The sequence below is a fragment of the Pyxicephalus adspersus genome, chromosome 6, assembly GCF_032062135.1.
Source record: "Pyxicephalus adspersus chromosome 6, UCB_Pads_2.0, whole genome shotgun sequence".
In the NCBI taxonomy this organism is placed as follows: Eukaryota; Metazoa; Chordata; class Amphibia; order Anura; family Pyxicephalidae; genus Pyxicephalus; species Pyxicephalus adspersus.
Genome location: NC_092863.1, coordinates 45495446 through 45519232, shown reverse-complemented (window position 1 = coordinate 45519232; position 23787 = coordinate 45495446). Strand labels below are relative to the sequence as shown.

General features: G+C 38.7%; 1 protein-coding gene across 3 annotated transcripts in view; it reads left to right on the top strand.

The window, feature by feature from the left end:
- CABIN1 (calcineurin binding protein 1) overlaps nt 1-22444 on the top strand; it is an 87992-nt gene extending 65548 nt beyond the window's left edge. For all 3 annotated transcript variants that reach the window (XM_072415593.1, XM_072415594.1, XM_072415592.1), the window contains exons 30-37: nt 4393-4556; nt 7993-8089; nt 8337-8942; nt 13982-14056; nt 18183-18429; nt 18735-18884; nt 20706-20920; nt 21725-22444. In XM_072415593.1, the coding sequence (XP_072271694.1) occupies nt 4393-4556; nt 7993-8089; nt 8337-8942; nt 13982-14056; nt 18183-18429; nt 18735-18884; nt 20706-20920; nt 21725-21868 (1698 nt within the window). In that variant the 3' untranslated portion in view covers nt 21869-22444. The remainder of the gene's footprint in view (nt 1-4392; nt 4557-7992; nt 8090-8336; nt 8943-13981; nt 14057-18182; nt 18430-18734; nt 18885-20705; nt 20921-21724) is intronic.
- Nucleotides 22445-23787: the final 1343 nt, after the last annotated feature.

The window sequence follows — 23787 nt, the reverse complement described above, 5'->3', positions numbered from 1 at the left end:
GTATACACACAGTGTATGTACACAGCTTGCTAGGTGCATTAGCTCTGTGGCTGGGTGCGTGGGTGTACATGTGGGAGGACACACTGCCTTTGTGCTATTGGTTGCTCCAGGCTATGGGCGGCCCTAAGGAAGCTCACATACACACAGATCCACACACACACACACACTAACAAGCTGGACTAGTGCAGGGTCAGGAGGGAAGAGGGGAGTGCGTGGGTGTAAAGCGGAAGGCTGTGCAAGATACAGACAGCCTGTCAGTGCTGCTCCTCTCAGCCCTTGGTGCTGCTTTCTAGGCTGTGCCAGGCCTGAGCTGCACACCCCCCCTCCCTGCACTCTCTGTCACACACCCTGCCAGCAGCACCCAACTCTGGAGTAGCCTCAAGTCCTTGTCAGGGATGTGCGACTGGAGGGGCCTTCCTTCACTGTAATGGTGAGTTTTCACCTTTCTGTCATTTGGGGCTCAACACGTTTCCCTATTTGTGTAAGATTGCCATGGCGAATGATACGTACATGCCAAGGTATAGCAGTAAGTGGGTCAGCCTTAGAATATGAATATATTCCTGTATGTATAAATATATTTCTTCCTAGTGATAGGAGCCGTGAATAGTGAAATTGACCTCTTGTTCTAGGTGGCTCAGTGTGTTCATTATTGAAGCTACATAATGATTCTCAGATGGCTGTAATATTTGTGTCTGATATCAAAGTTTGGAAGCAGAATTGATCAAGGAGTTCAAGAGACTCACAGCTTTTTATTATCAATTACATGTAAGGAGGTGGAGATGGGTTTCCCGCTGTGGCATATCCTCCTTTGTCCATGTGTTGTGATGAGTGTGTATGTGGATATTTGTGTAGGAGGGGGACCTCACTTGTCAGAATGACTTTTCCTCCTGGACTATAAATAGACTTTAAAAAGTTGTGTAATGAAAGGCTCAGCCTTCACCCCTGTAGCTGCAGGAAGTGAGGGCAGGGCAGTAATCAGTGTAACCCAGGCTGCTTTTCCTTTTCTCATACATACACATCTTGTGTGGCTTTTTCATCTTGCCTCATCTTGCTTTCCATCTCTCTTCTCAGCTTGTTTCCCCCATCTCTTGTGTGATGCTCTAGTCTTCATATTCTCTTTTGCTATAACTCTGTTTATCTCTCTCCCCTTCCCCTCCCTTTAGTTGCAAGGCTGGCTGTGTTCCTGTGTTTGCTGTTTGGTTTTCTCTGCGGGTGCACACACAGGAAAAGAATGAATTATTCAGCAGCATTGGACTCTCTTAGCTCCCTAAAGTCTGGAACCGATGCCTTTCAAGTCTGAGAGAAGGCAAAAGCTGAACCTGTTCCAAATTATGGACATCTCTGCCCTCCTGCACTCCTGCTATAAGCTTCTTTCCAATGGTGTTTGTACATCCAGTAGGGAGCACAATGTTGTGCTGTCTAATGTGATCGCCTTCATATTGGGGTGCACAACGGCGAGATTCTGGTCTGTATGAATAAAGCTATGCACAGCTGTGTGCTGCAAATACTCAATTATCTATAATGTGCAGTGCATGTATAGCATTGCATCGGTGTGTAGAAAAGGTTATAAACCCAGAAGATTAGCAAAGGGATTAAAGAACGGAGAAGAAGTGAGTTTGCCAGCCATTTCAATATTTGTATAGAAGACAGGGATTTCTCTTAAGCTGCAAATACATGCAACAGATACCCCATTGACAGAACAGAGCATGTACCAGCTTGGTATAGGAAAGTGTAAACGTTCCACAGGTCTTCCTGTAGTCTGTGTGTTAATTTATGTGTTGGCATTTACAGAATAAAGCCTCACCCAGAAGCAACACATAAATACATACCCCTGCTAGGAGTTTGTTCTAGCAGAAGGAATGTGTCCATTCCAGCTTGTTCATGGTGTCTGCCAGTTACACCTAAACCTGTCACAAGCCTTGTGTATGGAGGATATCACTATTTGGCCTACAAATACCCTTGTCTAGGCTGACGGCATCTTCTAAGGACATTTACCTCAGTCTGTCTCCAGATTTCAGAAAGAAGTCCTTATTTTTTGCAGGGTAAAATAAATAAAAATCAGCATGCTAGGAAAAATATTTTTTGTTCAGTGTATCACACCACACTATCATAATCTATATTTAGAGGGGTTGCAAAGAGAAAATTGGTGGAGAGGTTGTAATTGAAATGCAGTGCTTGCTGCCTTCCTGAATGCAACAGTCCTACAGCTTCAAATGTTGAAATGCAAGAAGGCAGATCAGCTGAGATGTAGAAAAAGAGAGCACGGCTCAGGTAGAGTCTTATTTCTTCTAAGCAGAATTCAGCATGATGTCATCTAATATAACTCCTACAACAATCCAGCGCTTACCTTAGTGTCTCAGCAGTTCAGCTTCTGTTGGGAAGACGCGGTATAGAGAAAGCCCGGGATGACTCAGACACAGGTACACAGCTGGAATGGCAGATGGTGCTGCCAGGTAGTACATATGTTAGGGGTCATTGCTTTATTAACACAGATTTTTCCTTCTTTAGGTTAGAAGTGCATCAGGCATAATCTCAGAGCCAGAATATCTGATTTCTTTTTCTTTTGCGTCATGCAGAATTCTAGCAGTGTATATATAAAATATAGATAAACATATATGTATACATTTTAGGATACTTTTCCCACAGACTTTGTAGTTTTATCTTCTGATTTCTTTGTCAAGTAATAGCACCCTTGTATCTGCCACTGCATAAATATAGAGTGAGAATTAGAAGTAAACGCTAGTCTTTTATCCCCCATTGTCTCCCTCTCCCTCCTCCCACACCCCTTCCACCCACGCCAGCTCGATCAAGATGTTTGGGTGGCTTACTAATTAGGCACAATCTAACTAACCCGCAAACGAGTAGGAGAGCCAGCCAGATAATGCGTAATATTTGGGGAACAGTGCAGAGAGGCAGTGGGGACTTACAGGATGGAAACACGATAGGATCTGATAAACAAACCCAACAGGATATACAGTCTGATAGGAATTGCCAGACCAGAATGATATTAAAAATAGTTTACTATAATTATTAAAACAGATCTGTGCACTCTTGAGTATGTGCAAAAAGAGTAGTTTTATATACTTTGCATAAAGTTTGCATTTGTTTTAATCTGCTTCTTTTGTATGTTAAAAAAAATATACCTCTGAGTCTTATTTGCTGTTTCCCTTTGTGACTTTGCAGTGCGCATCCCTGAAATCCCAGTGGACCTGGTTAGATCTTGCCTTAAGCATTAGAACCAGGTGCCTAATATGGGGTGTTTATAATATCCATAGTTTTGTTAAAAAGTTCATATGTATGGAAATATTGTGCAATGTGAAGGAAAGAAGACATCTTTTAGCAGGATAAAATCATATTTGTTGTCTTTTAGTTTAAGTAGTTAATTATGACAAATCTAGTCAACCGTATTGCCTGTGGTCCCCAAAATGGACCTACCATGCCTTGTTATCTGCTGTGTCTGTGTGCAGATGGCCATTTTGGTGCAGGTAGGGCTTTGCTTCCTCATACCAAAGCCTCCAACAAGTATGCTAAGCAGAATTGTAGCGAAGGACAAGCAGTCAGAGGCAGCAATGCCTTAACCTTACTCTATAGCTATGAGATGGATATGAAAAAGTGCACTGTTTTTTTTTTTTTTTTTGTGTGGTGGAATGCAAGACAAAAGGTCATTTTTTCTGGGTATTGCAAAGGCACAATTAACATTTCTAGCTATTCCCTAAAACATGGAAACTTTTTTTTTCTCCTTCAAGTTCACTTTAACCTGCTCCTGAATAAATATCCATTAATATGTTTTGACTCCTCATTATCCATACATAAAGTGAAATAGTGGAGTGCTGCAGAGTGACATGAAGTGTAACTGGTTTATATAAAAGTCATGCATTGCACTAGATATGTGGGGCAACAGATGCAAAATACGTGTGCATGCTTCTTCTTGTGGTTGTGTCCTCTAGACTTTTGTTTGCATACCCTTGACACTTTAGAGCAGAGATATATGGTGATATTGACATATAAGGCAGAACAAACAATGATACTCCTGTGCGGGGGTCACTAGCCCATAGTCACCAATCAGTTTCAGTTAACTAATTCCAGAGAAAGTGCTGCTGCAGGTTTCCTTCAGTGCTGGTCACACTATTTCTGCTACTGGGACAGAAAATCCATTTTCATCTGTGAAGCTCTACGCTAACCGAGTTGATCTGACAAGTGCCTAAGGAATTTGACAAGATTATTTACATGTGGAATAATTTGTTATGTGGGAAATGTATATGTGAAAAGAAAACTAAAAGGCATAATACGTTTTATAAATTATCTTATCTTATAGTTTATTCTCAAGAAGTCTTTATGTGCTTTATGCCATCTGCATTTTACTACATTTACATTTCTTTATTGTTCTTTCAGGGAATCTGGCGGATACCTGTGGATGAAATAGATCGCCCCGGCAGTTTTGCTTCTCATATGAACCGTTCCATTGTGCTCCTTCTGAACGTTCTGGCCAAGCTCAAAGACTCTAACACACTGCTGAAAATCTCTTGCATGCTACAGAGGACCCCCGATCAGGGGAAGTGAGTGCCAGCCTCAGAATATATTCCCATTTGTTCCCCTTTATTATTCTCTGAGATGCAGGGCCAGCAGTTTTAAAGCAGACATTTATTAAAATATGTCTGCTGCATTGTAATTAGTTTACATTCATCCTTCGACATCCATCAACTTGCAAGTGTTCAGCATGCTATTAGTGTGCTCTGGTTAATTCACTTGTGTCTAGGTGTAAACAGCTGAACTGGCTGCTCTAAATATATCACATGAATACACTTCCTTATTACTTTAAAGCATTAATTTATCAAGGCCTTGTGTGTTGTTCCAGAAACATTTTCTAAGTTAAAATTTGCAAGCAAACATGTATCATTTTAAAAAGAAAATTTGCATCATCTGTGCTTCTTCTATTGCATAGGAACGAACAGAATTATACTTTTGGTTTCTTTGATGAGTTGCCAGTAATCCACCTTTTCTAGTATTTCAACAGAAATGTTCATCAAAGGCCCTAAATTAGCTAAATACATTCCAAGTGCATCAGGTCCACAACCTGAGTGAAAAGCTGTTCCCTCTCAGCAAGCTGTAAAAAAAAGACCCTCACTCTCTGTGTGGAAACTATGGTCTGTCTGCAGAGATTCAACACAAGACCTTGGGAAAAAGGCTTCTGCTTCCTCAAATAAAGCGAGGGTCCTTCTTAAAGCATGCTTGCAGAGGACAGGTTTTTATGCTTAGCCTGTGGCTGCCTTCTAAATAGAAAAAACACAACTGTAAAAACATCTTTTTTTTGTTTATGCACCTGCAATGTATTTAGCTGATTAAAACTAAAAGTTCAGTCAGGCTTTAAGAAAATGGCCACATGCTTACCCCCAAGTATGCTGCACGATTAATACAGGAATTTAATATGGGTGTCAAAAGAGGAAGTGTTTGCTAAAGTACCTGAAGCCTTGTTTAGCAAAACTTCCTTCTGATTTCTTAGTAAGTATATCAGCAAAATGTGGGGATTGTGATCAGTGCAGCACATCTACCTACCCTGAGTTCTGGTGTAAGGAGCAATGGAGTGCATCTCATGTATAGATAATGTTGAGGAGAGCCTTCTAGAATTGTATGAAATCTCTTCCCAGGAAATGAAATTAAACAGTTTATTTTTTAAGTGTGTGTTTCCTCTTCCTTTTACTGTCGCCTGTGGTTGGAAAGCATTCAAAGATGTAATCAGCAAAACCCTGTTGATCAGCCAGTGATTTTACAGATGCATACACTTAGCTTTCTCCATGCTATGGGTCTACTTCATATAATAATCTATTGCTCTGTGCAACACAACCATAGTTTGCTGTCCTACAGCTTTTATAATACTAATATTTTTCACTGGAAATGTAACATACAATGTTGCCAGGAGTTTTTGAATAATGAGACTCTCCTGTTCAGATCTTTGCATCATGTTATGTACTTTGTACACCACATATCACTGTCTTCCAGCATTTCATGTGAATTCAGCTACATAGGGCTCATGTTGCTTGGTGTCTGATTAAAAAAGGTTGCATTTAACCTGCTTTGCCTTGTGTACTGCTCTACTAAAATCAACGGTATTTAGTTGAACTTTTATGTGTCAAGCACTATTAGGCAGTACCCATTGGGATGATCCCTGAGTTTTCGACACTGTGAAAAGTATGATAGATTTTAGAATGTCTCTCCTGGGCGAGAACAGTAAGGCTATGTTCAGACTGGCAGTGAGGTTGCGATGTGGTTACCGCTTCATCATGATGCTAGTAGTAAGCTTTACTAGCTTTGCACATTTTCTTCTTATGAGTATGTGCCCAGAGCATGCACCCTAAAGTGTTTACTAAAATATTTACTGTATCTAGAAGCATTGTAAATTCTTGTGAACTCTAAAGCACAGAATTAGCTTTGTTCTGTGGAAACAGATCATGATAGCCCCCTATTTAAACCTGCCGGACATTGTTTCTAAATGGTTGGAAACTAAAGTATTTTTATGATAAGAAAACATCATTTCATTACAAGCTGCTAGAGAGAGATGGTTTGTTTAAATGCCTTTTATTGCTTTTTTCATCCCCATTGATATCTACTATATTTTTTCTCCAAATAAATGTTACTAAATCAGGACAGACTGAATACCTGTCTCATCTTTTTACAGACGGATATCTGCATGTGTGTTGGGACTCAACAGGCTCTTTTTAGTAATATCCAAGGCTATGAAAATGTTCCAACATTCCAATCAATTGGCCAAACAGTTATTCTGTTTTGTTGGTTTCGGAAGGGCAGCCTATGCTAAGTGATCTGTTAGGATGAACAGAATTATACTTTTTTTTTATCAATTTAAGAACTAAAACTGCCAAAAGAAAGAACTGTAACTGAATTTGAACACCGTGGCTGTAAAATGTAGATTTACCAATCTGGATTACTGATTATTGCATTCCTTGCTTTGTTTCTTGCTAGATTGTGGGGGAGGGACAGGATATCCCTTTAGGATATTGCTCCTGTATAAGGTTTTTTCATCCCTTCTCTTTCATATATCATGGTGTGTTCATTGTTATCCCATTTATCACCTATACCTGCAAATTTGACAGTATAAAGATTAGCAGAGCTGTGTGAATGACATTGACAAGCACAACAGCACACACAGTACTTCTTGTCTATTAGCTTAGCTAGAAATTTAGCAGTATCATTTGCATGCTTGAAAAATGTAATTGCATGTCTTCTTCAGGCTCAATTAGGACTAATTTAAAAAAAATAGCAATCCTATTGGTACATTTAGTGTTGTCTGAAAGCTGTACCCTGAAATTTCTATTTGTCTTGAATTCTTGAAAAACCTCTTTCCATGTATTTGTGCCTAGGCACCACTGCCCCATAACATCATTGCTGTTTCAGTGTAAGATCATCTAAAGCATGACATGATATTGCTTACCACTTTTTCGTTCATTTTGTGGCTCTCTTTCTGCTTTATAATTATTACCCCACAAATCACTAATTGAGGGGCTAGGTGTAATATAAGTTACTTGGAGTCATTGTATGGTAAGTTAGAGAAAAGTGATCAGCTGCAATGAGCCTACAGAAATACCTGGTGACTGTGCACTTCGCTTCATTTTTTTTTTTGGCACAGCACAGGTCCTTAAGGAATGTTGTCCTCTTTACACTTGGGGGCCTAACCTAATGATGGCTGAGCAGCACTTGTCTAGACTGATGGTTTGGCTGTCAGGAAACTCCATATCTGATATAGGAAACCACAGCACTTAAGAATGCATTAAAAAGAGAGCATCCCCTGTGAATGGCAGCATTCAGGCTTTTAACAATACATATAATATAATTAGTAGGATTTTTTTGTTCAGTATGGCAGTGCTGACTGTTATCATTAGCCCCACAGCTGAAAAACCTCTATTTGCTTTTTTTTGGTTTCATGTATTGTCTTCAGGAAGTACATGTCTGATAATAAGAAAAATGTTCCCTCGTTTGCAGGAAGTATTTGCGGGATGCGGATCGACAGGTTCTGGCTAAAAAAGCTTTCATTCTCACCGTAAAAGTGTTGGAGGACACACTGAGTGACCTGACTGGGGTAAGAAGGAGATGGTGCTTCAAATCAAGTTTTTGTGCATTTTTGTAGTCATTCGTTATTTTTTAAAATTAAGGTTATATTATTCATTTGTCTGACTGTATATTATTTCTGAAATCTAATGAGTTGCTGTTGGTTAAATGACATCAGTTCCTTTAGGTTAAATAAATAATATGATGCTTTGTTTTACTGTAGAGATAAACTTGCTGATACATTTCTAATACTCTCAGGTCTCTATTGCTTTGAACAGGATTGCCAGAGTTCAGGCCCCAGTTCATTTCTTACGACATCCATGACAACAGACGTGTCAGGCCGGCCCACATCAGAGGACCGGAAAGATGTACCACCCAGAAAGAACTTGGTTCTCGGAGAAGGGGTTTCTGCTGGCCCAGAGAATGGTGGCAAAGAAACAGTTCAGAGTCCTGCCACTCAGGCCATGGAAACTGGAGAAGCTAGGATTGTAAAAGAGCCACTGAAGACTCCGTCTTCTGAACCCATGGACCACGATGGTCACTTCTGCAGTGCTGAGAAACATGTGGACCTTTTCCGAAAAGACTCAGCTAAGGCTCATAAGGAGAAGGGACCTGAGGGAGCAGAGCTATCACTAGAAGAACTTAGCATTAGTTCAAAGCATCAGCTGCCTGCAGGAAGCAGGAGCTCTGGACAGCATGTACAGCAAACCGAGGATACGCCTCACCGAGCCAGCCGCAAGCGAAAGCTACTGGATGACACAGAGGACAGTAAAAACCTACTTCTGGAAGCCTACAGGGTTTGGCAGCAAGGGCAAAAAGTAACCTCATACGACCTGGCCAAGATTGAAAATATCATGTGTAAAACATATATGTTAATAAAACAGGTGAGAAATCTTTTCATTATCAACTGTCCTTAAATATTGTATGCACAAAATGGTATTAAGAGCACGTCCCTAAATGATGTGGTCTGCGTGCTATTTGATGTAAGTAATGACAGTCTGACCACACAGTAGTATGATAACATACATGTAAAATCAAAGATGGATCATTTCCAGGGACACAGATTAAAGGAACACTCCACTTTTTTAAGGATTAAAGCTTGCATTGCTTCTCTCTCTCTCTCTCTCTCTCTCTCCCTCCCTCTCTCCTTTTACCACCACAATTTATGACTAACTTTACTTGGGAATATTTTAAAATACCTAAAATGCTGCTTCTTGTCCTAATATAATAATAAATTGCCACCCCAACATCCATCTATGCCATATACTTGTTTAGTGAAGAAAGGAAGGGGTTGTACCGGACAATGCCTGTGTGACTGAATGTTAGCACTGGGTCTATTTCTGGTACCTACTGGACTGCACAGTCATATCTGGACATCTAGCACAACTGATGTCACAGGAAAGTGATGAGAAAACTATGAAAATTGACCTTTTTAGGACACATATGGCCATTTTGTTGTTCATTATTACAAATGCTCTTTGCAGTTGGCAGCTTTTCTATAACTGCCATAAAATGTACAGCGGTCACTCTGTATACTGTTTTCTTACAAAAACCCCAAAACATAATTTCCTGGGCTGAATATTGTGATTATAGCAGAAAAACTCTCCCACTTCGCAATTACTTAAATTCTAGTGTGTTTCTGTCACACAGCAGGACGGAAGTTTAGCAACTTTCAGATTTTTTTCAGCAGTTTTATCCACCTGCTAAATACAAGGATTGGTGCTGGACTTTAATTGCTGGATATGCTTCAGACGCTATCAGTATTTTATAACAGTACCTAGAAAATGGTTAGCACCTATGTTACACCCCTAGGGATACCTCTGCAGCTGTAGTTAGTGAAGGTGAAGAGATTTATTATTGTGTTTTTGGTATATATGTATTATCGTGGTCTGCTCATTGTTATTACAGTTATCAATACACATTTATTGTTTTCTGTTTTGTAGGTGTTTATGTCCCTGGTAGCAGGCATATGTGTGCATTACACAGTGCTGATGTTGTGTGCTGTATAACTGATATTATCTCAGCAGTCATTAAACAAAGATTCTTTACTTTAGAAAAATCTACAAATTTGTATTTAAAGTAGGACCTTCAACATGTTAAAACATGTCAAATGTAAAAGTAACATAAAAAATTCCTTTGATGTTCTAGTAATGACTCACTGAAAATACTTGTGAAGAAAAAAGTGAAGAAAATTACAAAAGCCCATGATTAAAATACTTATTTGCATATAAAAATATTTGAAAGTGAATTGAGGTCCCTTATAGGCACCTACGTTATTGTAAAGCAAGTTGTCTTAGTAATGAGCTCTCTATGGATTAGACTACTACTACCCCTGAGGAGATACCTTTCATAACACCTTATAATATTAGCTTGGTTGACGTCTCTTTAGTGTATAGAAGGTAATTAGAAGAAAAAGACATTACCCTAAAGCATCCCTAAATGCCATATTTAAAAAATTTTTTTATAACATTAGTGGTTTCCTTGTTGCTATAAAGAGAACTCAGAGAGGTGTAACATCAGCACACGTATTATTCAGTAAAAGATGGTCAGAGACTGCAGGCGAGACAACAAACACACTACCTGGAGTTGCTGGGGATTGGGGACTGGAGGTGAACATTGCCTGGGGAGCCATGACTTGGGGGCTGTTAGAGATGACTGCTATTGGAGCACCTTCACAAATCCCTGCTCCCACATTTGTACTCTCTACAGCCCCCATAAGCAATAATCCTGTCGGTAGTACTCATTCTATCTAGAGTTCGGCTTTAATTACTTAAAAAGATCCAACAGGCAGAGAACCCCTTTTATTGGTCACAACCTCTGTGAATTCCTCAAGGAACTTGCATGCAAAGATCTCATTAACAGAATCCCAAAGGAATCTTGGGAACAATAGGTTCATATTTTTTTAAAGCATCTATCAAAAATTGATATATCTGTTTTTGGTGTACTGACCATACAAGGGATCATCTTAGTGTTCATATGGCCAAGCAGCTAATGAAGCTATTAAAACACATACATGGGAACTGCAGATATTTAAATATTTGTATTTCATTTAGTAATAAAGCCCTGCTGCACTACTGAGTTTAGAGGGGACAGCACTTTCCCTGTTACATGCCCTGAAAGCCAAATTTATTTAGTGCCAGTGAGGTGTCCGCAGTGCATTCTGGAAAAATGCCATGGCAAAAATGTAATTTTAAACCCACAATGCCTTGCAAATGTTCTCAGACCTTTGACCAGTTCTCTTATATTAAGAAAAGTTTTTTTTCATCATCTAAATAATCTCTAAAGATAATAAGCCAGGACAAACCGCATACAGAACTTCCACATTCTTATCCCACAACACTTCCATTACTGCAAAAAGATGACTCTACAGAATACCGGAAAGGGGTGCGTTATAAATCATTTTGAGTTTGATGGCTGTGACAGAAGAATATCCCAAAGTACAAACTTTTATAGTGTTGGATTTGTTATTTTTTCTACAGAACTGGTGAAGAGTGGTTTGCAAGGCAATGCCTGTGAATAAATAAAGTGGAATGTTTATTTCTAAATTCCCATTGTTTATACAGACAGAAAGATGGCGGACACTACGCAGCTCTTATACTCAGCTTATTTTAAACAGCTTTATTTATATTGTGTGTATTCAGGCACTGGATTCATGTGCTTTCACACTTTCATATTTGTTTAGTTTCTCACTTCCATGCCTAGAGTAGTGGCTGCATTCTGAAAAATAACAGAGGTAGAAGTAATCACATTTTGCTGTAGAGGAGTTGGGTATTGCTTGTGGTTTGGTAGACTGCAATCCTTCTATTTAGATTTTATTTTAAATGACTAGAAATGTATTTCCTATATTAGTTTTTTCTGCCTTGGTAGAAACCGCTAAAATCTTTTGTGTGTATCAGTTAATTACAGCCTTCTGAACGTAGTCAAGTGTGGCTGGAACACATATTTACTATGTTTACAAGTCATAGGTTATCCTTGGGGAAATGGGCTTCCCTGGGGATTTTGTGTGATTTTCAGCATGGATACAAAACTGTGCAGTTTTCCTGGTAAACAGCTTTGCTATGCGGTTGTGTGTATTTCAGCAATGTTATCAATGTATTTATATCAGGCATTGCATCATTTTACCTAACTATTTGTTATGTCTTATTGCTGTATGGGAGGGGGAAGGATTCATATGATTGGCACTGCAAGACTCTCTCTTGAATAGAACTTTATTTTGGTTAGTTTTTTTTCATAAATTCCTCTGGGTTTTGTGCATTGGCTCTACTATGATCAGCTTTTAGAAAAGTAGCTAAAATTTTATTTTTAATGTACATCATTCACAACTTTTAATGGGAGGTTCTGAAGTACAAGCCAAAGCCAATGAGAATGAAACTTCCTAATGTAAAACTAGTTAACAGTGTCACTTCTGAGATGGTTCAGAATTGTATTGACAGATCCATTTGACCTGAATGTGATTTCCTTCTAAACTTCTGTTTACCAGCTTCAAGGGAGTTTTATATTCCTTTAGTTTTTCATGAGAACAGAAAACCCTCCTGACATGGACAAATGCTTGTCAGGACAGGTCATTGGAAAATAATTAGAGGTCTCTAAAAGTAATTCCACTATATGTACTATGTTTATATTTTAAACTTGGGAAAATCCATCCATTCTTCTCTACTACAGACACCAAGAGGTCTGTGAGTTTTGCCTATACCAGCCTATTACGGCGTTTCCATGTATTTGCCCAAAGATTACATTAGAGCTGTGTGCAGTCCTGTGCAAGTCCTGGTCACTGGCTGATCCAATACTCATTTACTGATAAATTGTGTACAGATAGTTCCATATTACACATGATAAACCTCTGACAGTGTTTAGCTGGGTGTCTTACTTTTTACATGCACATCTTTCGCTACAAATTCTCTATATAGGTGACAATAGTCAGAGAGTTATTATTATGAATTTATATCACACTAAATGCTTATGCAGCACTTTATAGAGTCCATAGTTATGCCACTAACTGTCTTGCAATCTATTGTCCCTACAAAATTCATGCTCTAAGGTAATTCTAAGAATTTCAGGGGGAGCCATTGAACCTGTAAGTATGTTTTTGGGATGTGGAAGGAAACCTGGGTGTCCACAATAAAGCAGGGATAACACAGAGACTCCATGCAGTGTCTAAAGTCAAACCTGAGGCATGAGAGCTCAATGTGCTGGTCTCCTGGCCATCAATGCCTCACATGCTGTGTTAGGTACTTCTATATGTAAACTATTGTACATTTTTACTAAGTACACACTTTGAATTATTATTTTGTTGTATTACATATATTTTTTTCCTTTTATGAATTTACCATGCAACACGCTGTACAGTTTGTTCGCAGTCCTATTTTATATTAGGATTTGTAGGTGGCCCTCAAGTTGAAGTCAAACTTCCTGCTGTGCAGCTGCTTAGATTACTGATAAATCAATTCAGTCAGAATAGAATAATAAGTTACCTGAAGCAATGATGAATCCACATATCATGCCCATATGACCATTCTCAAATATCTAGAGATAGCTATAGATTTGCACAGAAAAAGACCAAAAGTAATGTTATGCATGAAGTAAAGTCTATATATGTATTAAATATGTCTGCCCCAGGTACAGCATATCATGGAAAAAATAAAACAATGCATACTTTTATCATTATGAACACACTTTGGGAAGTCTTTCTATATTAGGCTGATCACATTTGTGTATATATTTAAGAAGATTAAAGATTCCCTTTGAGAAAGTGTGGGCAGCCTGTGGGTAACAATTAGCAGAGCCTTTTACTTCTATCATTGTCAATAGATTGCGGATCTGCCTGTGTGTAACAATTACTAGAGCTCCTTAGGTTTCATCAGTTTTCAGGCTGTTGCTGTAGTAACATGGCTGTTTTTATTGATTTTATTGTTTTATCTTTCAGGTGGATGAAGGTGCTGTATTAGAGCAAGCTATTAAATTCTGCCAGCTTCAGATGGGAGCAGCTGCACAGAAGCAGGTAGGTTCTCGGGGTAGAAAGCAGTGGTTGGTAAGAGTTCTGATAATCCATTTCTAGTCTGTATCTCCTCTGTAGGGCAAAGTTATCTTACTAGACTACTTCCTATGCCTACTGCACTAAACAGTGCTGAACAGATAATATTATCTAATGAGAACTATTGTAATGTGTGCTTGGCTCATGTATAAATCTTAGTGCTTTTTTACAGGGATATGTCCACTACCAAAAAAACACTGTATACCATTTACAATCTGCCAGGCAAATGTTTTACATAGTGGTGAAACATCAATGTATGTGTGCATTATTTGTACACACACATATACATGGATACATGGATTGGTAGTCTTTATACAAGATGTAACCAAGAACTGCAGGATACGATGGTCACAAGATAGTAACAGGTTGGAGTGACCTAGGTCAGATTATATGCTTTATGATTGAAGATAAAAAAGTTGAGAAATATGAGAGAGAAGTAGATGTTATAGAGCGGAGGTTGCATTTAAGGGAGACTGACTGTAGACAGCTTTGTATATAAGAGTAAGAATCTTATAATAGAAGTAAGGACTTACTGAGAGGGAAGCCTTTGGAGTAATGAGAGGTGGATAAGTAGTGCAGCAGAGGAATGGAGTGATTCCAGGCCATTAGCAGGCAGTCTTCAAAGAAAGGCTTTGCAGTAATCAAGGCAGGATATAATTAAGGCGTGCACAAGGAGATTAGTTGTATCATAGGCAGAGCTAGCATCAGAAATGTTTGGCTCCATATTGGGTAAACTTCCCAGGACCCCCCTCCTTCCTGTGTAAAGTTTTGTATTGCAACTGTGAAGCTTTTCACATTACAGATGTACCCCTTGTCCCCCCTGATCATGAGTGTATTTAGATGATGATGACTGGAGATGGTTATCATTCAGAGGGGTCAGGGTGAAGGTTTCCTAATCCTTAAAAACACCTGATGTGTACATAGGTAAAACTTTAAAGTTGCTCCACGGAAGAAAAAATCTATTTATATATATCGAATATATATATATAATATTTTAAAATCTAATCTGTATAAATGATAGAATATTGTCTAAAAATTAGGTTAAAATATCCCTCTGGTGCCTAGTCCCTTGGCCAATGCCAAAACATCAGATGTTAGGAGATTAATATCAGGGGACTATTCAGGGAGGATTCCAGACAATCTAATCATGACTAAAAGTCCCTGACATCGGACTAATATCTGACTGAGGACTAAGGGCTTGTTCCTGTACACAACATCCTTCAAAACCCAAACATGTTGACTATTTATTTATAACTTGGGTTGCAGAGAAGATCCACCAAAATCCCTCTGAATGCATATATACTACAGTATCTGGATTTAGTAGTTGATGCATTTGCTCCTCCTTACAGTGTGTTTTTTTTTTTTTTGTCTTTTTACATTCATTACACTATTTTTGGCAGTGATGTTATGCATGTTATCCTAGTGGTTTTCCAGGTTTCAGTAGTAGTTGTCTTCCTTAACACATCCGCCAACCAACAGGTAGATGTGAGTGATACCTTGCCAGTATTACAACCAACCCATGGGTAATGTCCAGTCCTGGACACAGTGTGTACAAGACTTAAATCAAATGTTTGCTATTTATTTAATAATTTCTAGTGTCTGTATATGGATTGTGCATTTCTTGTTTATTTTCGCTATGATGTTTTGTTAATAAATGATAATATTCAAACAAGCGTTAAAACAAAACTTTCAACTATCAATTATTTTCAAGTAGTAAAATCTGTAGACTAAACTTTATTTAGTAACTTTAGGTATTGCCTGGTGACACTGTCAATGCGTTTTGAAAACTCCACTTCCCAGCTTTTTATAACTGAAGCAAAATGATTTCTGAGTTGGTTGAGGTCAGGCTGTAGCTTCTGAAGTGATTAGCCCTTAGTGAGGCCCTAGAATGTTGCTGATTCTCTGAATTAGGCAATTATCATTATTGTGGATCTGCTACATTTGGCTAGTATATGGTCTGTAAGTGTTAGATGTTGAGTCTTTCAACCAGGCAGATTCAAAAAGTAATCACAGTTTCAAATCTAAGGTTTACGTTTATATTTAAAAAATCATCTAACCAAAAAAAAAAAAGTTCTAAAATGATTGAAATCTAATCTGCACAGCCACACACATCACATTTTACGGTCACCAAAGTGGTTTAATAAATAATAATTTTTTAGTCCCTCACATTAGATTCTCACCCAAGATGATCACAAATATTTGTCTCTGGTGTGACCGTGTGACTAGTGTGACCATGTACAGAAGTTTAGACTACAAGGGGATTAGTTGGTTTGATTATTACAGCCCTCCCTTCTCTAGATGCTGAGGGAGTTAAGGAAATGTATAGTGTGCATGTTTCTTGCAGTGAGCAGAAGCTTTCTGGGCTTAAACATTACATTACGTTCTAAATGCTCCTCCCTGCATTTTATGGTGGTTAGTACGGCACCTTCACTGAATAATTATATTTATAAAGCGGAAGAGCGTTAAGTAAACTCATTTTAGGTGAAACCTCTTACTATAGACTCAGGAAATGCTCTTCTTTTATCTGGTGTATCAGTGAGAGCTTGTGGTTTGCTATGTAATAATGTTTGTTACTATTTCCTGAGTGACAGCGCTGTTCTGCATGGACAAATAGGCTGTAAGGTGGTTTATGAGAATGAAGCGTATTTTCAATCCTTTATAAGCTAAGATCTTTTCCTTGTTACTTTGGTTGGTTTATGTTTGCTGCATGAGGAATGTCAGTATTGCAAGGGTAAACAGTGAAATATCTCAGAGCTCAATAAATATATATATATATACACACCGTATAGTTACTCTGCACAGTACAAATACTTCTATGTTTATTCACAACTGGATTTCCCTGTTGCCATGGTGCCCTCTGTCTTATAATAAAAAGCTGTCCTCCTGCCCTGGCTTCTGAAATCTATCTAGTCACCATCCAAGGATAAAAAGGGACGGAGGGGGGATTCTGTTCATTTTTTTCCTTTTCCCAGCGCCCGATGCCCAGACAGCTGGCATTGTGCCAAGTGGGATTGTGCCAAGTGGGAACAACCACTACTCTGGAGGCAGAGCTGGCAGAGTGAGTCACAGGAGAGCCGAGGCTGAGAAGTAGGGCAGATGTGTGTATAATGTGAATACATGCCAATGTGCAATGGTTATGTATAACCTGCAAGGAGGAATATTCTGTTTTTACTACGTACGTCGTGTATATATAAAAAAAAAAATAAACCGGATAATCGGAGGAACCTTGTGCATAGATAGGAATGTGTTTTCTATGGAAAATGCAGTCTTAATTTTCATTGCTCTCAGTGATGTAATCTTAAGACATGGATGTATGATATTGGAGCAAAGGAGACAGAATGGTCGGAGACATCCAGTCAGATTACTTTGGCCATGCAGCACTATGGTCCCAGTCCCTTTTGGTAGGGTAATTGATTTCCCCCTAAATGGTCTTAGGTTGATGACACATGACTTCAGGTGAAACATTTTTTTTCAGCTCCAATAATAGACAGTTAGTGACATAATTTTATTCACTTTTCCATAAACTGTTTGTAATAGGAAGTGCCTACACGTGTTCTTTGTTTTCATGATGGCACAATCACATGGTGCTCTGGTGTAACATATAGCATGATATTGTAACATATAGCATGATGTATGAAATACTTGAGTGAGTCTGTTCTGTGTACCAGTTTACATGCTGAGACCCATGGGGTGATCATACCTAATCTAATATATGGATATATTTATAGGAAATAGCAAGTTAGTTTGGAAAATGTTTCAATACAAATGGAGAGAATTGAAAGATCTGTACATTCCTTCAATATAATTCATAAAATAGGGGTGGATTGACACCCGCTCACATTGTCCACCCACCTGGACAACCTGCAGGTTCCATACTAAATGCTTCTGACTGTAGAATAGCCCAGCCTAACCTTGGTGATCCCAGGATAAGCTTGTATGATATATGATTACTGGAGATGGAATACTCAGATATGAGACAATATGGTACATGGATAACTAGGATGTAATGTTAAACACAGTAATAAAGAGCTTTTTCATAATGTATTCCTGTCATATTGCTTTCTGATGATGTATTTATATACTTTGTCTGCAGCAACCTTCAGATACTCCCAGCACTCCAAAGACTACAAAGGATCCCCGGGAGATAGCTTTCCCATTGCCGGCTGTTTCAGTTCAACTTACTCCCCTCAACCTGTCCTCATTCAGCTCGGAGAGCCTACTGCGACTTTCTGAGCACCAGGTAAAAATCCGATCGGCACCAGCCACCTCAACATCCCAGCCTGAGGCCAGCCGAGGAACGGGGACCAAAGCCTGCTCTACAATGTCACAAGCCAGCCACAGTAAGTCAACCTGAAATGTTTATCAATTGTATAAACCTAGTTCATTCTGTTCCATATACTCATCTGAACTACGCAAAATTTATTCCATATTATAGTCTACAGAGAAGGTTGTTTCTTGTGTTTATATGTAGAAACAGTGCATATATTCCTCAATTTATATCTGTGCAATAAATCTTACCTGGACTTTTACTTTTGATCTTTCCATATGTGCTTTCATTTCCCCCCTATCTGTTGGCATATAGAAGTACATTTATAATCAATTCATTCTTTTATTATTTCTTCTCATATCTCTTCCCTAAAAAAAGATGAACCTGTGGAGGACCCATCATTTCCTCGTCAGGACTCACGTGTAAGCCAACCAGCCAAATCTGCAGCTATCAGCACAGCATCAGACTCTTCTCATTGGCAGTCAGACAGAGTCACAAGCTTTGCCAGCACCAGTCACACAGAGACAGGTAAGCATGAACTGAGGAAATAATATGTAAGATCCAACCATTTAGACAAATTGAAATGTAAGCCTTTGTTTTAGACTTCTGTGTAGAATAACACAAAGGGTTCCAGTGTTCTGCTTCAAAAGTAGGTGGCTCCAGTGTCTTCTGTGCTGTCATGTTTCAATGGGTTGGTTGCAACTGTTCATTTTAATATAATTACTAATAGGGTGTTTACACACAGCTATTACCTTGCAGATAGTAAACTTTTATATTGCATTCCCTTTCTTGAACTGTATGTGAAAGCAAAATACATTTTAGTAGTAGTAATAGTAGCTGATTACTGCAATATATGTTTCTGTGTTATATCATATTCTGCAAATGCAGAAAAACACCCAATTCATGTAGTGGGCTGACAACACACAGAATGTTTGTAAGCTGAGTGGTGTCAGCCATGTTTAGTATCTTTTGCTAAACTACCTAACTGCTCCCATGCTCAGATCTTTACAGCACAAATAATAATTCTGTATTTCAAGATAATAAAAGGCTAACAGTTCTATAAACTGAAGCCGGTTTTTGCACCTGGAATGTTTTTAAACATCCCAAATTTAAGAAAAAGTGTACTGTATTACCTCAACATTGTGCACTGCTGCTAAACACAGAATGTGAAATAAATCTGTGCATGGGAACCATTGAAAACGTTGGGGAGGACAGACACAGGACCACACTGCCTCTACAAGTTCTCTAAATCCTCCCTAATAAGGATTTATAATTGGTATTGGAATATGCCTAAAAATATTTTTATGATTTAGGGCTATATTTATAAAACTGGAATCTTCCAAATCAATATGTTTCATTGGCAGTAATTGATTTCCCATCAGGGAATGTTTGAGTGAATGTCAGATTCCCTGCTTTATAAATAGAGCCCTTAGGGTTTCATTTACCTGCAGTGCCATAAGTATAGACAATATAAATGAGTGGGCAAAACACACAAAAGAGTGTGTTCTCCTATACACTTGCAGCTAGTGACATTTCCTGCTGCTACCGGCACTGATCAATCACTGAAACTTTGCATCCATTCTCAAAGTTTTACTGACAGGAGCTGCTGCGATTAGGATAAATTCAGACTGGCATTTCTTTCAATCACAACCTCTACATTAAACCACATGTGCCACCTACTAAAAAAAAGGTTAACATTAGAATGGATAGGTTATTACTTACAAACACAGACCCTGCACTTACCGCCTGTTCCCACTTCTGGGTGCATATTGGCAACCATTTGGAACAGTAATTGATTTGGTTTTTAACTACTAGTCTGAACATAACCTTAAAGAGACGTTGCATATTAAACTAAAATCTTCTTTCATTTAAACCCTAATAGCCATATCTAACCCTAATCAGCATGAATTTACTATTTCCACCCAATATTCCATTCACAATTATTTTTCTGCTGTTTTTCTTTTTTTATTTCCTTATATTTACCTGAATATCCGATTTGTTTGTAACTTTTTTCAGCGTTGCATTAGAAGAAAATGTGCAAAATTAAGGAAAGCTGTGCTTTGTACCAAAAACCACAATTGTAGTGTCATGGGGTTGATTTCATCCATTGCTCACTAGGAGGCGCTGCTGTTTTATGTGTATTCTTTAAAGCTATGCTGCCAGTGTTTGCTTGAACAGGATCTCTTTGTATGTCTAACCCATAACGCTTTGTCTTTTTTTTCTTTTTTTTTTTTTTTTTTTTACAGTATTTTGTTTCTTTTGAAGCAACCTTTCATGATCAATCTATGTTTTTTCTGAGACTATTTGTCACCCTGTGGCCATGTTCACATATCTATTCTTTGTCCTCAGCCTACAGCTCAAAACCATCATCAGATCCCAGTGCTCAGCCTAACAAATTGGATGCTGCACGAAACAAGCCCCGGGTTCCCCCACATGTGCCAAAGCTCTTCATTCCCTCTTCCAGTGTCAACAAATTCCCACCGGAGATCACAGTCACACCTCCAACACCAACTCTTCTCTCTCCCAAGGGTAGCATCTCTGAGGAAACCAAGCAAAAGCTGAAGGTAAACCGCAATGACTGAGGATAGAGAAGGAAGTGTAATATTTTACATCTAGGTTTTGTTATAGATCCTGTGGTAGGGATGACGATGTGGACACTGCAGTGTTAATGTATCACTAGAACTCTATTTAATAAATAAATATGTCATCAGAATTGGACAGTACCAGGCTCCTTAAACAGAGTTTTATCATCCTAATTCTGTTTTCTACTGAATGTTATTTGATAAATATTGTAACTGATCTATGAGCTGAAAAAAGACAACACTACTGCTTACATTTAATAATCCAGTTGTCCATAGGCTGTCTTAAAGCAGAACTAAACTAAAAACAAAAAATGACACACGCATCATCCTGGAGTTCCTCTTCCCGGTGCAGGGAAAGCGCCGGGTGCCACCATCTTCTCTCTTCTCTTCCGTCTTCTTCATGTCACGTCACCCCATCTCACACCTCGCAGGTGTGAAATCTTGTGAAGGGGGTAAAAAAGAGAACCGATCTCACTGCACATGCGTGATATTGGCATCTCTTTCCCATTTCGTTGAAAATGCCCCTTCTGCTCATGCTTGGGAGCAGCCAGAGCCTCTCGTGATGCATGACGTAGGTATCCCAGAAGGCTCTGTGCTCCCGTTAAGTCCTGATCGCTGCAGTGTTTTGTACTTAAATTTTTTTTTTACTTTATTTAGAAGGGTTGTCTACCCTTTTATGTAAAGTAAAAATGTTGAGTTTAGTATGCTTTAACTTTTTATAATAAAATGATGTATTTGTGGCACTTTTATATGCACTTACCCCACTTTCTCTCTGCCTTCTTACAGTCTGTCATCCTGTCATCTCAATCTGCTGCCAATGTAAAGAAGGAGACTTTATGCCAACCAGCTTTAGAGATCCTGGACACTTCCAGCCAGGAGTCATCCCTTGAGAGCGACACAGATGAAGATGATGACTACATGGACATCTAAGAACCTTTCAATGTTTTTCTCACAACTGCCAAATGGAAATCATGCGTATGACTTCTCACAGATTGTGCTTGCATGCTACAGCTCCCGGCATGTGGATTGCTTTGCAGCTTCCAGTAGCCAAATCATCATATTACAATGTGCCAGCGCTAAGTGTGCCCACTGTGGGCCTGGGAGTTGGGTCAGGGCGCAAAGAACTTGCAGCATTCTGTCTGGCTTTGTACAAAGCCCTTTTGTGTATTTCGGATCCGGAAGAGCACACATTGGATATTCCCAAACTGTGTCAGATTTGAACAATATTACAGACTTGGATGATATCATATATCTTATTATATCAGATTGTTCTGGAGCTCCGATCTTGGTGCTGATCTGAGGACTTTTGACTCGCTGGAGTTGCTGAAAATCACCGGCTATGTCACCTCCTTTTGAGGTCCCTTTTTTTAAAGACAGAATGTGATGTTTGTAACATAAACACAAAGGTGTAAATGAAAAGAAAATTATGATAATGACAGAATTGCAAGTTATGACATATGTTGCACAGATTTTTGTAACAAAAAAATAAAGAAAACAATTATATCATTTTCATTGGCTTTTCTGAGAGGTATCTCTACTTTGTGACTAGGTTACCCTTCCCTAATAAAGTGAGAGGTTAAAGAGGTTGATATGCCATTTACATTGAACAATTGTGTATGTTTAGGATCTATGCCTGGCTTGTCACCAGTGCTTCCACCCAACACCAACCCGCAACAGTTTCAACAGCAGGTTCACACAACTGGGTTTACCCCAGGCATTGCCCATTTTCAGTCAGCCAGGGAGAAAGATGGCATTTTTTTTTTTACACCGTGTTAGCGTCAGCACCCAATTCTAGCTCAAGGCTGCAAAGTGTAAGTCGCTCACTTATATAAGCAGCCAAAAAACTGTACTGTGGCCAGTGCGTCCATTGTTTGCTCTGTTACTCCATAACAAAGTTATTAGCAGTCATAATTGTTAATCTTGGCCCACCAAGCACGAAGGTCTCTAACAAATATTACAGGAAGTTAATTCAGCTCAAGTTCATGTTTAAATACAATAAAAACACCACTTCAAAAAAGCATATGTGCTCAGACCACACAAACGATTGGTTGGCTGGGCAATTAGTGGCTGTGTCTGAACACAGTTCAGCATAAACAAATTACTTAATAATCTGCTAATCCACTTTCATCTAATTTAATCTGCTTTAATGCAGCCCTGAACATTGACTATACTAAAAATGAATCTAGATTTTAAAAGCTCACACACTGACCAGCCCCAAAATGCTGTACAAGTCCTATTGTCTAAGAAACATCTGATAAAGGCTCAATAACCCATCCCATATGTGTTGCATAGAGTAAATTATATATATATATATTGTATTATCTTGTCTACATATTGGTGATCCTGTGCTTAGCTGACAGGAGTTAACCAGGCATTTGGTTTCCATACAGCTAGGACCCCGACACCTAAAAAAGAAGCAACATCCTTCCTAAAGCACCCACCAGATGTACAGCCAAAAAAAAGGGATTATTGGAATGTAACCCATCCGTCCCCCTAGCAGCACAAGATGTCAATTTTCATTCTTTGTGAATTGGTGAATGGACACATTCAGATCACAACAACAATCACAACACACAAAAATCTTGTTTATCTTGCTTAATTGTTAACAAATGTTCACATCATGTATCTTCAAACCCTTTTCACTCTATTTATATTATTTTTTTGTTATTAGCACAGTTATCAGGAAAAAACAAGAAATCATCTTCCCAGAATTCTGTTCAGGAAACTCCCTATAATTTAGCAATGGCTCATACCCATACCCTCATAACCCATACAGACAATGTACAGAATAAGTCAGAATTCCTAAATCAGAATAGTGAAATTATTGTGTATGCTTGTTTATACCATAT